Source organism: Squalius cephalus (assembly GCF_949319135.1).
Source record: "Squalius cephalus genome assembly, chromosome: 24".
Classification (NCBI taxonomy): Eukaryota; Metazoa; Chordata; class Actinopteri; order Cypriniformes; family Leuciscidae; genus Squalius; species Squalius cephalus.
The window spans coordinates 4864455-4880088 of record NC_137145.1 but is presented as its reverse complement, the minus strand read 5'-3'; the positions used below and the strand labels follow the sequence as shown (position 1 = coordinate 4880088).

At 36.3% G+C, this 15634-nt stretch overlaps 1 protein-coding gene across 24 annotated transcripts in view; it reads left to right on the top strand.

Annotated features, from left to right (window-relative positions):
* The window catches only part of camk2b2 (calcium/calmodulin-dependent protein kinase (CaM kinase) II beta 2), a 74918-nt gene extending 65820 nt beyond the window's left edge, over positions 1–9098 (top strand). For 12 of the 24 annotated variants that reach the window (XM_079861276.1, XM_079861278.1, XM_079861298.1 and 9 more), the window contains 4 exons: positions 5241–5316; positions 5611–5705; positions 5816–6050; positions 8644–9096. In XM_079861276.1, the coding sequence (XP_079717402.1) occupies positions 5241–5316; positions 5611–5705; positions 5816–6048 (404 nt within the window). In that variant the 3' untranslated portion in view covers positions 6049–6050; positions 8644–9096. Of the gene's footprint in view, positions 1–215; positions 336–1501; positions 1643–5240; positions 5317–5610; positions 5706–5815; positions 6051–8643 lie in introns of all 24 variants that reach the window. The other 12 variants (XM_079861286.1, XM_079861295.1, XM_079861292.1 and 9 more) reach the window with 3 other exon arrangements.
* Positions 9099–15634: the final 6536 nt, after the last annotated feature.

Here is a 15634-nt window from a genome sequence, read left to right as displayed (position 1 = left end):
ATTTCTCTGGATTTAAACATTGTTGAAAACATTTGGGATAATGTAAAGTACAGAAGTCAACAAAATATATTCTAGTGGTTTTTGGATATTTTAATCCAAAAATCTTACATATTGTGCCTTTAAGATGCATGAGTTTGGATGAATCTGTATCATTAGTATCATCTTGTTCCCACCTGCCATCGGTCATCACTATCACCCCCCCGATGTGTGAACAGCCACCAAGCTGACCGACATCCTGGGCTGCGCCCGCAGGGGCTCAGGACCCTCGACCGCGCCTGACACTGAAGCCGCTGCTCTCTCCACCCAGTCCCCTCCACAGACCCCCATCCTGCAGAGTGAGTACAGCGCCCCCTGCAGACCCCAGCCATCATGCTCAGGCACAGGGGCCAGAATTCAACTTTCCATGGCTGTTGCATTATTTAGTTGAAATGCCATTTAAGTAATTATTTTGTAATTGTTAATATTGTAATTATAATATTAATAATCAATATTAACATTATTCATTTTAATAATAATTATTATTATTAACAATAATTATGAATGTAATCATTTAAGAATTAAAGTATTTAATAAAGTATTTTAATTTAATAATTTGTCATAATTTACTCATAATTTGTCATAAATTTAAATGTTTTTTAAAGTAATTTGTTTGTAATAATTGTTCATTTTAATGATTTTAAATTAATATTAATATTGATCTGTTTTTGTATTTTATATAATAATCATTTTCATTTTAATATTTAAATATTGAATAAACTAACTTAATTTAATAATAATAATTGGTTTTAATTTAGTTAATTTATTAATTTAATATTAAATTAAAGTATTAAATTAAAAGCTTAATTTATTAATAATTTAATAATGTGTTGAAAAATGTTTTTTTAGTTTGTAATAATGAATTATTCATTTGAATGATTTAATAATAATATTGATAATCTATGATGTATTTAATTGTTAATTTAATATTAAATTAATTAGACTTTAAATGAAGTAATTTAATAATAAAGTGATTTTTTTTTAGCTGTCAGCTATGGTTCTTAATTTATTATGCGATTTGGACAGTATATTATGCTTTCTAACTTTTAAGTTTCCAATAACAGGGGAGTTATTGGGATAAAGTGAGTAGTGTTCAGATATTGTATGTTCTTAATATGTCAGGCCCCATGAGCCGACCTGCTCCATCCCTATTAAAGCTTTTTCTAGGCTACTGATCTAACTTATTATAATGTGCATGATGTTTAATTTATTCCCTTAGGTAATTAACAAGAAAAACGTGAACTTTTAACGATGGACCCTGTTCATACTGTGATTCGTCCCAAGCGTTGACCGTTTACCCTTGTTATTGACGCATACTCCCTTCAGTCGGACCCAACTGCCCCGTGCATCTTGTTATTTGTCTGATGCTGCTGTCATTCATTTCCTTTTCATCTCTTGACATGTTCTCCATCTCTCTGTCTTTCACCATGGGTTAATGCTTTCCTCCCTTTCCCGACCCACTCAGCCCGGTTCACAGATCTGGTGAGCAGTGTGGGCCGTGCACCTGTCCCGCAAGCTCCGGCCGAGTCGACCTCCTCCCAAACCTCTGCCCCCCCTCCCCAGCCCTCCTCCCCCCCGACCCCGCCCCCCTCTGCGTCTGTGCAGAGTGAGTATATAGTGGAGTGAGTGAGTGAGTGTGATTTTAGCATAAAGTCTAGTCCACATTGCACTTGATATACTTCAAGTGAAATCGAAGGACAAACTGTTGTGGTGTCATTTCAAAGCTAAATCAGGCCAAAACAAAGTTTGTTTGGAGTTTGTTTCAGGAGCTTGCCAAAACCAACTTCATGAACACCTCCGACCTACCGTTGACCATTGGCTCCGCCTTCTTTGCTGTGCTTCTTTTCATGTTTAATACTGTAAAGCTGCTTGCTTTTAAAGTCACCATTTAAAAATGTTTATGGAATATTGCAGTATTACAAATTATTTATCCGTGCACCTCGTTTTTAAATTCTCGTTATCTTTAATCAAAATAACTTCCCGTCCCTCTTGCAATGACTTCTCTTCTCTGATGATGTGTTTTTCGGCATGAGGGTGGGACAACATGTCACTCAAATGAGATCATAGCAAAAAAAAACGTGTATATATGCCAAAATACAGAAGAAAATACAATTGCAACTGATGTTTCATGCTGACTTTAAGCATTCTATCATATAAAGTAAGTGCTATATAAATCAATGTGGCACGACTTGACTGGAGTGTTAAATTTGTAGTTTTCACGCGACATCAACGCCCGCGTGGAGGACAAAACAAGACTTTCCTCCACTACCTGCCAGTCCTTTTTACCAAGTTTGTACCAAGTACCAATGTAGTAAGACAGTGATATTAAAAGACCAAATTCAGTATACACCTTATTGATGATGCATACCATGCACAGCCGATGAACCCTGAATATAAACTCAACGTGCAGTTAAGCGTTTTTCCATAGAAACCTATTATAAAGAAAATGCTTAACCATTTAGCGGCGTTCATATTTGGGTCTCATCTGCTCACCTGAATGCATCAGTAAGGTGTATACTGAATTTGAACTTTTAATATCACTGTTTTAGTAAATTAAGGCACTTTTATGTGTTTTTCGCGTTAATCGTTTTAGAACGTCCTGCGCTGTATATGGATCACAAGATCTCAGACTGAAAACTATGAGTAGTGGAGCGGCTAAGTGCTTATGTTTGGCAGAATCGTTCAGTTTATGATACAATCGTGAAAATTGGCATAAGCAGTCTCCATGGGTCACTTGACAAGAAAATTGTCCGAGCCACTTGAAATTTCAAGATGGCGGCAATTTTTCAAGATGGCCGACACCTTAGTGGAGCAGTTAAGTGATATAGTGGTTTATTTGGTGATACAAGCATGAAAATTGGCATGAGCAGTCTCTGTGGGTCACTTGACAATAAGCCACCTAAAGATACTTGAAATTTAAGATGGCGGCCATTTTTCAAGATGGCCACCACCTTAGTGGAGCAATTAGGCTTAAGAAATCATTTAGTTGGTGATACAAGCATGAAAATTGCCATGAACCTAATTGCTCCACTAAGGTGGTGGCCATCTTGAAAAATGGCCGCCATCTTGAAATTTCAAGTAGCTGTGGGTGGCTTATTGTCTAGTGACCATCAGAGACTGCTCATGCCAATTTTCATGCTTGTATCACCAAATAAACCACTATATCACTTAACTGCTCAACTAAGGTGTCGGCCATCTTGAAAAATGAAAAATCTTGAAATTTCAAGTGGCTCGGACAATTTTCTTGTCAAGTGACCCATGGAGACTGCTCATGCCAATTTTCACGCTTGTATCATAAACTGAACGATTATATCACTTAGCCGCTCCACTAGAGTTGTAGAGCTGGTGCAAAAATATCCACGTTGCAATGATCAGATGCTTTCTTAACTGTAGTTTTCTCATCTCTGTCACCTTTGTTGTGTTTTTATTTTGATATTGAGAGGAAAGCACAAAGCACGGTATTTCAAACTTCTTTTCACCCCTAAGTGAAGAACAAAAAAGATGCTGTGAGTGTATCAGGGACTTAACAGTCTGTAGCTGACACCACCATCTCAGAATTCCCATCAACCCTGTGACCAACACATGACATTCGGAAGTAGCAGGAGGAATTTCCCTGATAAAAGCGCAGGATTTAAACATCTGAAGTGACATTTTCCTGAGTCTAGTTTGTGAAAGTGTGACAGAACTGCTTCAGCTCTGATGTACTTCAGTTTTCTCTTTAAGGAAGTGGGACTTTTATCATAGCTGAGACGCCAGTCAGAGACTTTAGATCAGGCCTGTCGCGTCAGATTGACAAGGAGAAACTGAAGGACGTGTCGAGGCCACTAAGCTCCCTGAAGGGAGGGAGAGAGAGAGGAAACATGGAGTAAGCCTTATCTAAGGGTCCAGGAATAGCTCAACTAGCTCCATGCGGTTAACAGGGAAAAGACGGGAGAAGACCAGGAGGAGGAAAGTGGTTGAAATGTGAATTGGATGAAGTGTCAGTGGTCAGGTTAATGTGCAAACTTTATCAGGAGGGAGTGTTTAGTCGTAGAATTGAGGAAGAATGGATGAAGGTCTAGACTGAAGATCATGACTGAGAAACTGGGTAAGTCCACAGCAGAGCTGGAGAACTAAACCTTTCTCATCCTCTCAGACGGATCTGACCTGTGTGTGTGTGTGTGTGTGTGTGTGTGTGTGTGTGTGTGTGTGTGTGTGTGTGTGTGTGTGTGTGTGTGTGTGTGTGTGTGTGTGTGTGTGTGTGTGTGTGTGTGTGTGTGTGTGTGTGTGTGTGTGTGTGTGTGTGTGTGTGTGTTTTAGAGCGTTTCTTAAGCGTGACATTTTTCTGTTCCTGTCATGTACAACTGAGAGGAACAGTTAGCTTTGGCTCTGTTAGTCTATAGTTTAAAAAAATCCATGAATGCACAATTTTTTTTTTTCTGTGCCTAAAAATTCCTTGAGGTATTTCCTATTGAAACAGGAAGTTGGGCAGGACCGTTCAAAAGTTTGGGGTCAGTAAGAAATTCATATTTGTATTCAACAAGGACACATGAAATTGATCAAAAGTGACAGTGTTTATAATGTTACAAAAGATTTCCATTTTAAATAATATCAAACCTTAAAAGGAATAGTATCATAGTTTCCACAAAAAATATTAAGCGAGCACATATGTTTTTTTTAACATTGATAATAATCAGAAATGTTTCTTGAGCAGCAAATCATCATATTAGAATGATTTCTGAAGGATCATGTGACACTGAAGACTGAAGTAATGATGCTGAAAATTTAACTTTATAAGTTATAAGCCATTATAGGAATAAATGACGTATTCAAATATATTCAGCTGTTAACTGAACTGTTTTTACTGTATTTTTGATCACATTAATGCAGCCTTGGTGAGCATAAGAGACTTCTTTCAAAAACCTACTGACACCAAAACCAAGATTAATAAAGACTATTATATTTTCCAGAAAGAGCTACTCAGTTTAAAGCATATTTAATCAGGGGTACATTAACATATAGATCTCAAAGCTAATAGACATGGACTAATAGATTTATATAGGGGTTTTTAATTTACATACTGTATGTATTTTAATGTAAAGAGTAAAATATTCCTATACCTGAAGTAAAATGTTTATTCTTTTTGCATGAATCATAATTTTGAGTGAAAAAATGGTGAGACCAGTGTGGGATTAATTAGCTTGATTGTCTGTTTTCTCTTACAGCACGCAAGCAGGAGATCATCAAGATCACGGAGCAGCTGATAGAAGCCATCAACAATGGGGACTTTGAGGCCTATGCGTATGTTACCTCATGCTTTTTCCCAAACATAACCCACAGGGCCCAAAACATACTCTGTACAAATACAAGAATGCAAATGCTTCCATAGCTACTCAAGCCAGATGTCTTCCATTTTTATAAATGTTGTGTTGCATTCTCAGTGTTGCCACAAGGGACACATTTGCAGGTCTTCTTCTACAGTCAGTTGTACTCTCATAGTGGAGCAAATGTTTAAATAGAGAGCCTCACTGACCGCATGTTTATAGCAGCTACATGAATAATAATAATACACAATGGGATCATTCATTGTCACAGGAAAATCTGTGACCCTGGACTGACCTCCTTTGAACCCGAGGCTTTGGGGAACCTAGTTGAGGGGATGGACTTCCATAGATTCTACTTTGAGAACTGTAAGTGTGAGAAGGACTAACATAAATTAAATCAGTTATGTGTAATTCACAGGAAATGTGAGTAGCACCATGCACATGATCTTTCTCCTTGCATGTGTGTTTCTCTACAGTGCTTTCCAAGAACAGTAAGCCCATCCACACCACCATCCTAAACCCTCACGTGCACCTGATCGGAGAAGACGCCGCCTGCATCGCCTACATCCGCCTCACCCAGTTTGTGGATGGCCAGGGCCGACCGCGCAGCAGCCAATCGGAGGAGACTCGCGTCTGGCACCGTCGGGACTCCAAATGGCAGAATGTTCATTTCCACTGCTCCGGTGCGCCCGCTGCTCCTCTCCAGTGAAGGTGACGCTTTGCATTTCTGCAGTTTCTGAATCTAGATCACAATAGAGGTTGAGTCTTTTGGTTTGGTTTCTGGACTTATTTCAGAAAGTGTAAAAAATCATTAAATCTATATTAAAGTTGCAAATGAAGATAATAAATTAAAAAAATTAAAGGATAACTCGCAAAATTAGAATGGAAACGCCACTTTTAAGATTTCCGGCGTCCGGAAACACTGACTGATAAAGTGAGTCGTACAAAACCTTTCTTTTTAGTAAACTTTGTGTACACAAACAATGTTCTCAATGCTCGAGTTCATGTGTAGAGCCCCTGGTGATACTTCAAGCACAGTTTCATGTTGTGTCGAGCCTTCTTAGTGTTTTAAAAATGGCGATTTTGATGCTATCACTGTAGTGCCCCATGCACTCCCATTCAAAAGGCAATTAGACCTAAAACGAAAATACGGTCAAACTTAAAAGTGGCGTTTCCATTCTAATTATGCTTTTACACGAAAGTTTGACTCGGGTAGATTAACAAAAAGAGCCTAGGTTCAATTTTGGCAAGAGTTACCCTTTAAAGGAGAAGTTCACTTTTAAAATGAAAATTCTGTCATCATATACTCACCCTCATGTTGTTTCAAACCTGTATGAATTTCTTTCTTCTGCTGAACAGAAAGGAAGATAATTAGAAGATTATCAGTAACCGGACAGTTTTTGGGTCCCAATGACTTCCATAGTATTTTTTTTCCTACTATGGAAGTCATTGGGACCCAAAAACTGTCTGGTTACTGATAATCTTCTAATTATCTTCCTTTCTGTTCAGCAGAAGAAAGAAATTCATACAGGTTTGAAACAACATGAGGGTGAGTATATGATGACAGAATTTTCATTTTAAAAGTGAACTTCTCCTTTAACATAAAATGTACACTATATTCATTAAGATTAAAGGAATAGTTCACCCAAAAATAAAAATTTTGTCATCATTTACTCTCCCTCAAGTTGTTTCAGACCTGTAAGAATTTCTTTTTTCTGCTGAACACAAAATAAGTTATTTTTAAAAATGTCTGTAACCAAACAGAACTGGACCCCATTGACTTCCATAGTAGGAAAAAAAATACTATGGAAGTCAATGGGGTCCATCAACTGTTTGGTTACAGATATTTTTCAAAATATCTTCTTTTGTGTTCAGCAGAAAAAAGAAATTCTTACAGGTTTGAAATAACTTGAGGGTGAGTAAATGATGATAGAACTTTCATTTTTGGGTGAACTATCCCTTTAATTAAAGAAATTACGATTTTTTTATTCAACAAGGATGCATTTAAGGGGACCTATTATTCCCCTTTTTACAAGATGTAATAGAAGTCTCGGGTGTCCCCAGAATGTGTCTGTGAAGTTTCAGCTTAAAATACCCCACAGATCATTTATTATACCATGTTGTAAATGCCCCTTTTTTGAATGGAAGCAAAAACATGTTGTTTTCGTGCATGTATCTTTAAATGCGAATGAGCTGCTGTTCTCCAACCCCTATCCAGAATAGGGCTGTGTCTTTACAGCTCTTGCTTCGGATACTCTGCCAAAAACTAAAATGCGTTTTAAAGCCATATCAGTTTAAACTTCTGATACATGATTTTCTGAGTGAACACATCTGAAGCACGTGCACAGAAAGCTGACTGTCAGACGGCGTGTTGCGTGAGTATTAAACTAAGTTCTCTTATTTAGTTCACACAAAGTTCAAATCTGCCTTTTGCCGAACTCGTTCTTCCTTTTTCCATCGCATATCAGATTGGAAAAGCTTTTATTTAAAAAAAAAATGAAGAAAATATGTGGAATAAAAGTGCCTAACGGTTATTTGATAATAAAGTGTTTATCGGGTAGGGTGTAGGGAGGGTTTTATTGTCCCAATAAGGTGGCATTTATTTAATAAATAATTTACACTCAATATGTTATTATTGCATACTGTTTTATAATGTACTAAAATACTGAGGTGCAAATGCTATCTAACTGTTTACATTTATTGCAAAGAAAATACTGCTATTTTTACATAGTGTAAATAGAATCTATCGCTAAGAAAATAGCTATTTTCACTTAGTGCAAATAGCCTCTGACACATAGATATGTTTAAAAACAATATAAAAGGGAATTCTGCATTAAAGGTCCCCTTTAAATTGATCAAAAGGGACAGTAAAGACATTTATATTTTACCGAAGATTCTATTTCAAATAAATGCTGTTCTTTTGAACTTTCTATTCAAACACAATACATTCAGATAGAAAACAGTTTTAAATTGTAATGATATTTCACAATAATACTGTTTTACTGTATTGTTGATCAAGTTAATGCTGCCTTGGAGAGCAATAAATATCACAACAACCTCATACTTATGAACGGTAGTGTAAATAAATGTAATTTAATTTGTTAATTTAATTATAATAAAATTTGTTTATTAAGGTAATAAATTAATATTGAATATATGATAATAATATATAAATTAAAAACAATAAGATGAATTGAAGTTTTTCGTATACATACTGTATGTAGAGCATTCTTTAAAGAACACTGTATTCCAAGTTGAATTGAACTCTTTTAACGGTAGCTCTCTGTCTCTCTCTGTGTTTCAGACCGGCCCTGCAGCGAATGCATTAGAAGCGGAGGTGAAGGACAGGGAGGACTGATAGGACGGCAGCAGGGGTCCAGCGTCGAAACGCTCCGAAACCTCCAGCTTTCCAACGCTGGACACAGCCGTCCTCCCCCTGCATGCAAACCAACAGTTATCTCTCTGCCTGCTGGGCTGCTCTCGAAACACAGCGTCCCGACCACCCCTCGCCTCCCACAACACCCAGCACGTCTTTATGCCAAGACTCACCGCCGACGCAAGAGCAGCACTGCATATATTAATCATCGAGAACCATCATAGACTCCAGGTCCCCGTCTAGAGTTATAATAACCCGCACGATTGCCTTCTTGTCCACAGTCCTTTGCGCTCCACTTTCGTCTTCACTGGCCTTATGCCCCCTGTGCCCAGGTACTCCCGAATACAGTAGATCATGTTTTAATAAAATATTATTATTATTATTATTGTATTCTTGTTATTGTTACTACTATTATAATGATTATTACTTCCGTCAGGATTCTAACTATTGCTGTTGTTCTTGAGATTGTATATTTGATGGTCAAATTACTGTTTTGTTTTAAAACACTTTTGAGTTCAATCTCTTTTTTAAGCATGGATTTTAAGTATTAGCGATTGTTTGGGGTTTTTTGGTGTTCACGTAATCTGAAGTGTACTTCGGCAGCGCTGTACATGTTCAAGTTCACAGCTCGCCGTTTAAATTCAAATAAAACAGCGGCAGCACACACAAGGTTTTAAGATTCAAAACTCATAGTCAATGTCTCTAAGACACACGTGTGGTGGCGACCAGATTTCCCGTAACCGTGATCAGTGTCTGTATTATCAGGTTTTTACAATCAAATCTCTTGGAGGCAGCTGACATTATCACATCATTGAGATTCGCCTCATATATCTGCAGGTTGAGCTGAGCTGTTCGTCTCTAAATCGGAGCATAATCTCATTTATTGGCCAGCAGCTGATGTGTCCTCCTTATTGACAGTCAGTGCTGATCCGGTCTTATTTGAGATGCTATTTACTAAGTTTTGTTAAAGTTGTCTGTGAGGTTGTAAGAATGTGAATCTTTTTTTTTTGTTTTCCAGTACAAACACCTAAACACTCTTAAATCAAGATACATTTACTTGAGATGCAAAATGTCCTAAGATATTGAAGGGGGTCATGATATGGATTTTTTATTTTAATATTTTCCTTGAGGTTTGCTTACAATGTTAAAGGGATAGTTCACCCAAAATGAAAACTCTGTCATCATTTACTCACCCTCAAGTTGTTTAAAACCTGTATGAGAGCACAAAAGAACATATTTGGAAGATTATGGGTAACCAAAAAGCAGTTCATACAGGTCTGGAACAACTTGAGGGTGAGTCTGAATCTGAAATGACCCGTTTTTAAAGGGCGGCTCCTTTAAAGCTTGTCAGGAAACGACCACTGTTATGATTGGCTAACGTCATTGCATAGGAAACCGTATCATCGTTATTACGCTATATAAACATTATCCACATAAAACTATCCAAGCATTATGAAATCGTTCACTTACAGTTTGCTATGCGGCTTCTGTCAGATTCAATATAGTCGGCTGCTTCCTCTCTCAACAAAAGTTTCTTTGTTTGAAAAAGTTTCAAACATATAATCCTCCGACGCGATCTGGGACGCCATTAAAGTAAACCATTCGCCGTCCTGTTGTCGACAGACTCAAGCGCGTGGAGTACGTCAGAAACTGAACAGTGTAGACAGCATCACTGATTATAATGGCTTCTATTTGCTTTTGACGTGACGCTCATATCCGACGCATCAGCCATAAAGCGACTGATGGCAGTGGGCGGGGCCTATGGTGTGATGATGTATAACTATTGGTCGATGTCTTGCTCTGGAGGTAGTCATATGCAAATGCATTTGCCAATGTGACGTCACAGTTGCTACAATATCAGAACGAGCAGTTTTTGGAGCTTGATTAAACAAATGCTTCGTTTATAATGAGGAGGACGTTTTAAGCAATGAAACTTGTAGGATGTTTTAATGGTACAAAGACCTCTTATATGACAAAAGAATTTGATTTCTCATGTCATGACCCCTTTAAGTTTTGTTTTCTGAAAGAAAAATTTTTTTTTGCTGAAAACAAGAAAATATATCTGCCAATGGGGTCAGAAATATAATCTTGATTAAAACAAGTTATGTTTTGTATGTATTCTTTTCTTGTTTTAAAACAAGACTTCAGATATTAAGTCATTTTGCTTGGAATGTTTAGATATTTGAACTGGAAAACAAGACAAATCTACTGAGTAAGAAAGTCATTTTTTGCAGTGTTTACACAATCATTTCACTGTAAAGACAGAGCAGGTGTCGGTACGGGTTATAATTGTATCTCCGAACGCAACATTGGAATAAGTTTGTCTTTTTCTCTGGGGATCTTGTAGGACCGATGAGACTCGTTTTGAGAGCGTACAGCATGTTGTTTTTAAGGGCCTTTATTGTAAAGCAGCAGGAAATGTACTGCTGTTCGCCGGCTACGTGTGTTCGAGATTTAAATTGCCATTCTGGTTACCATGGTGATCTGCAACCAAGAGACGAATTTTAACATGTTTCTACCTTCGTCACAGGAACTTTGCGTTTCACCTCGACTCAGGCACCTACAGCTATAGTTCTTCGCTTTTCTTTTTGTTCTGTACACACAGGAACTTTTTATATCTAATTTATGTGGAGTTAAGGCAGTATTGTTTTGTTTTTTTTGTATCCTTTTTAAGAGTGTGAGCGTGTGGTTTTACAATACAATGGCACTGATATCTTGAATGTGAAAGCATATAGTCACTATATTAAAATGTTGAAAGCCATAACGCACAGTCGACTGGGATGTTTCTGTTAGTGTTGTCTTTCTATCTAGCAGAATTGGAAAACGGTCTCATATTCACGCATATGGTTTGATTTGGGGGCTTCCTGACAACTGGTACTGTTTTTGGCATCCTGTCAAAAGATTTATCTCCTACTGAATGTGGGCCGCCAACTGAAGTCACATGACCTTTGTTGAGGCTATAGTTTGTGTTTTCTGTTGCTTTTAATTTTATTCTGAAATTTGACTTTTACTTTTGCGGTTGGCTCTAATGAACCCAGAGTTGTAAATGGTGAAAAATGCGACATCCACCGCAAACGGCGATCTGCATGTCGACAAACTGGCGTTATTTCTTTCTTATATGTGTTTAATGAAGATAATTGAAAAATACAACAGCTCAATAAATAGACATCTTGTAAAACTACCGCTGCATAGTGTTAACTTATATTGTAGATGGAAACTATTTGCATGAACTTCAACAAATAATACATTTTGGTGATTTTTTTTTTTTTTTTTTTTTTTTTTTTTTTCTTTCATTGTTTATTTTATACTGAATGCTGGTGATTCTATCTATTTTCTGAGCTTTGTAAGTGCATATAACTATTTTGTCTAAAAATGATGACTTACTGATAATAACTATCATGGTAAAACATAACTATTCTGATTGTACGGCATGCTTTTGTATAAGAGTTTGTTGTTGTTTGAGCAGTGTTGGCTGAGCCCAAATGTGAAAATGTGAAATAATGAATTTATTAGCGTGGGTCAATCGCAGCGTTTGCCGCTGTCACGCTTGGTCGCATTATGCATGTGTTTTTATTACGGAATGGATCATGCTTTGGCTGCCAGTCTACAAAAGGGACCTCGAATCATGTCTGTCAATGTAAGCATCTGATTTGCATTAAATCAGCAACTCTCATTGTGCTTTGCTCAAATGCTGCCTAAACCTTTAGTGGGCGCTCTTTACCACGCTGTTCTTGTTAGAAAAAATGCATAATGTTACAAGAAATCCAAGAATTCACTCACTTTTATTCTTAAACAGAAACACAATTTTCTTGCACTAATAAACTTAACACCTAAATCACTGCAAAAAATTGTTTTCGTCTTCAGTATATTTTGCAGTACAAATATCTAAACATTCTTAAATCAAGATACATTTACTTGAGAAGTGAAATTCATTCATTTTTTAATGAAAAGTTTAACAAAGTTAAGTAACAATATCTGAAATATCTGCCAATGAGGTCTGAAAAACCAACTTAATTCAAATGGAGGATGAGACCTCATTGGCAGATATCAGTTCTTGTTCTAAGCAAAAACTGACATCTGAAATGATTTCAGAAAGCAAAGCCTAACATCTCGTCATTTTGCTTCTTGGGTAAATGCGTCTTGATTTAAGAATGTTTAGATATTCGTACTGGAAACCTAGACAAAAATACTGAGGAAGACATATTTTTTGCAGTTTATACAAAGAGTTTAATCTCTGTTATCAACTGGATACTTCTCCAATCAGGGGCCTGTTGGATGAAACGGTTTAGTGATGTAATCTAATCAGGCCACTAACGAGAAGCTTGTGTGTGTGTCTGTGTGTTTGAGTGTTACTCATATGTGAAAGAGTGAACCGGTGTTGTGTTTCTCTAGTGGTGACGCATTGCTGCTCTTACAACATCAAGCCAATAGCGATCAATTTGTAGTACTCACATTTTCTCCCAATGTCTTTTTTAATCTTTAATCTGATGGCTTCACAGTTCTCTAAAGATGAGGCTTCCAACTTTGCAGATTTTTTTTTTTTTTTTTGTATGTAACCTCAAATCCTGCAATGTGGATTTTATTCAGTTACGAAAAAGTTAGATTATTAAATCTTTGTTTCTCCTGATTCTTCTCATTAATATTCATACCTGTTCTTCCAATGTGCTCTCCCTCTTTTTCTCTCTATGTGTGCTATAAGAAATGTATTAAGATGTTATCAGTATTATCAATAAAAAGACTGTCAAAACCCATGTAGTGGTTTATATATCTACAATATACAAAGCCAAGAACTCTTAGTACAAGTACTGTTCTGCTGACATTGTGGTCTTGTTAACAAGCGTATGGGCGTTATCTGAATGAGCAGGGAGGTCTAGCCGACGGCTGATAAGATATGAGAAACAGCATGTCAATTTATTACACAACTGTGCCAGTCATGCATACTTTAGAGTGTTGAGTCACTAAAAATGATCAGTTTGAATTCAATTAATCAACTGTGGTGTAAACGCACAGTACAAACTGTTTTTTGCGCAGGTTGTAGTTACTGTAAAACATTCTATGATCAAAAAGTTCTGACAAGATAATGTTTTACATTACTTTAACTCATCAAAATAAGTTGAGTAATTTTCAACTTTTGTTTATAAGTTATACAAGATTCCACTGCTCTTTTTTTTAAGTCATTTTTAAATGACTTAAAAATCCAAGCTGATAGTACTTAAAAATTTAAGGCAGCAACTTTTTACTCTGCCCAAATGAATCAACAGTTACTGTTTGCATGCTGATCATTTCAGATTAAGGAAAAGTTCTGGTTATCAATGTTATAGCATGTCTTGCAGTATAATTCAACTTCTCATCCAGTCTTAATGTTTTTTCTCACTATTGTAGTACTTTATATGCTTTGTAAAGTTAGTTTATGTATATGCTTTTTATGAATCAGTTAAAATAATGTTTCAAAACAAAGGACAAAATGGATCTTTTAAAGAGTTTAAAGGTCAAAAACCTGTCCTGATCCATGAAGCTTAGTGTAACACTACTATGCACTTTCTTTATAGATTTTATGTTACTTCTATCTACAATAAACAACTTTCACATGAAGTCTGCATTTTGCTTTCTTCATATCTGCCTGCCTATTTGAATCACTTGTGTACTTTTTCCTGAAGTCTTCCAGAAAATGACATTGTTCTGTAATTTGCCTTTATTTGTGTGTTTCTGATACAGGAACAAATTTGTTGAAGAACATTCACGAAACCCTTACAACAAGTAGGCTACTGTAGTGGTACCACAGTATAGTAGACCTAATTATCTAAAATGGTACGTCGTATGAATGATTGACTATACTATGGATATGAAATCTCCAAATTCAAAAATCATGGTTTTGGAAGAATATTCGTACATGGTAGAATATTCCAGTATTCTATGAATATTATAGTACTAGCTATTGCATGGTACTTGTCCAAAAAACATAGCCTAACTACAGTACTATGTTGTTTTTTCATAAAATTTTTAAATCAGAAGAAAATAAAGTTTTTATTATTTTTATTGTTATTTTTATTATTAACAACATCAACTGCCAGAAAAAAATGCTACATGTTTGTAGGCTTTAAAGCATTACGTTGCAGCTTTTTTCTTTTTCTTTTTTTGGTTTTTGTATATTATTTAACGTTTTGTATGTAGGCTTTTGTTATTTGTCTTGCTAAAACCCCGCTTCTTGTTGTGTATGGAAGCTTGTTTCCGCCACAAAATAAAACATTTTAAAAGATAATTGCGACTTTTTGTCTCACAATTGCGAGTTTACATCTCGCAATTCTGACTTTATTTCTCGCAATTGCGACTTTATATCACGCAATTCTGACTTTATAACACATAATTGCGAGTTTATATCTCGCAATTCTGACATCTTTTCTCAGAATTGTGAGATATAAACTCACAATTGTGAGATATAAAGTCAAATTCTAAGGGAAAAAAAAGACGGACTTTTTTTTTAAACCTCAGAATAGTTTATATCTCACAATTCTGACTTTATAACACGCAATTGCGACTTTCTATCATGCAATTCTGACTTTATATCTCTCAATTGCGACTTTATTTCTCAGAATTGCGACTTTATATCTCGCAATTGCGACTTTATTTCTCAGAATTGCGACTATTTCTCACAATTCTGACTTCATATCTCGCAATTCTAAGAAAAAAAGTTACAATTCTGACTTGATATATCGCAATTGTGAGAAAAAAAAGTCAGAATTGTGAGATAAAAATGCGCAATTATTATTATTTATTTATTATTCAGTGGCGGAAACAAGCTTCCATAGTATGTGGTACATAGGCTAATAAAATAAATAATTGCATCATGTAATTGCATCAAGTACCCGCGACTCTTTGCGCGTCGTGCGGCTGACGTCATGCGCGCTCGTGACGCAGAGCA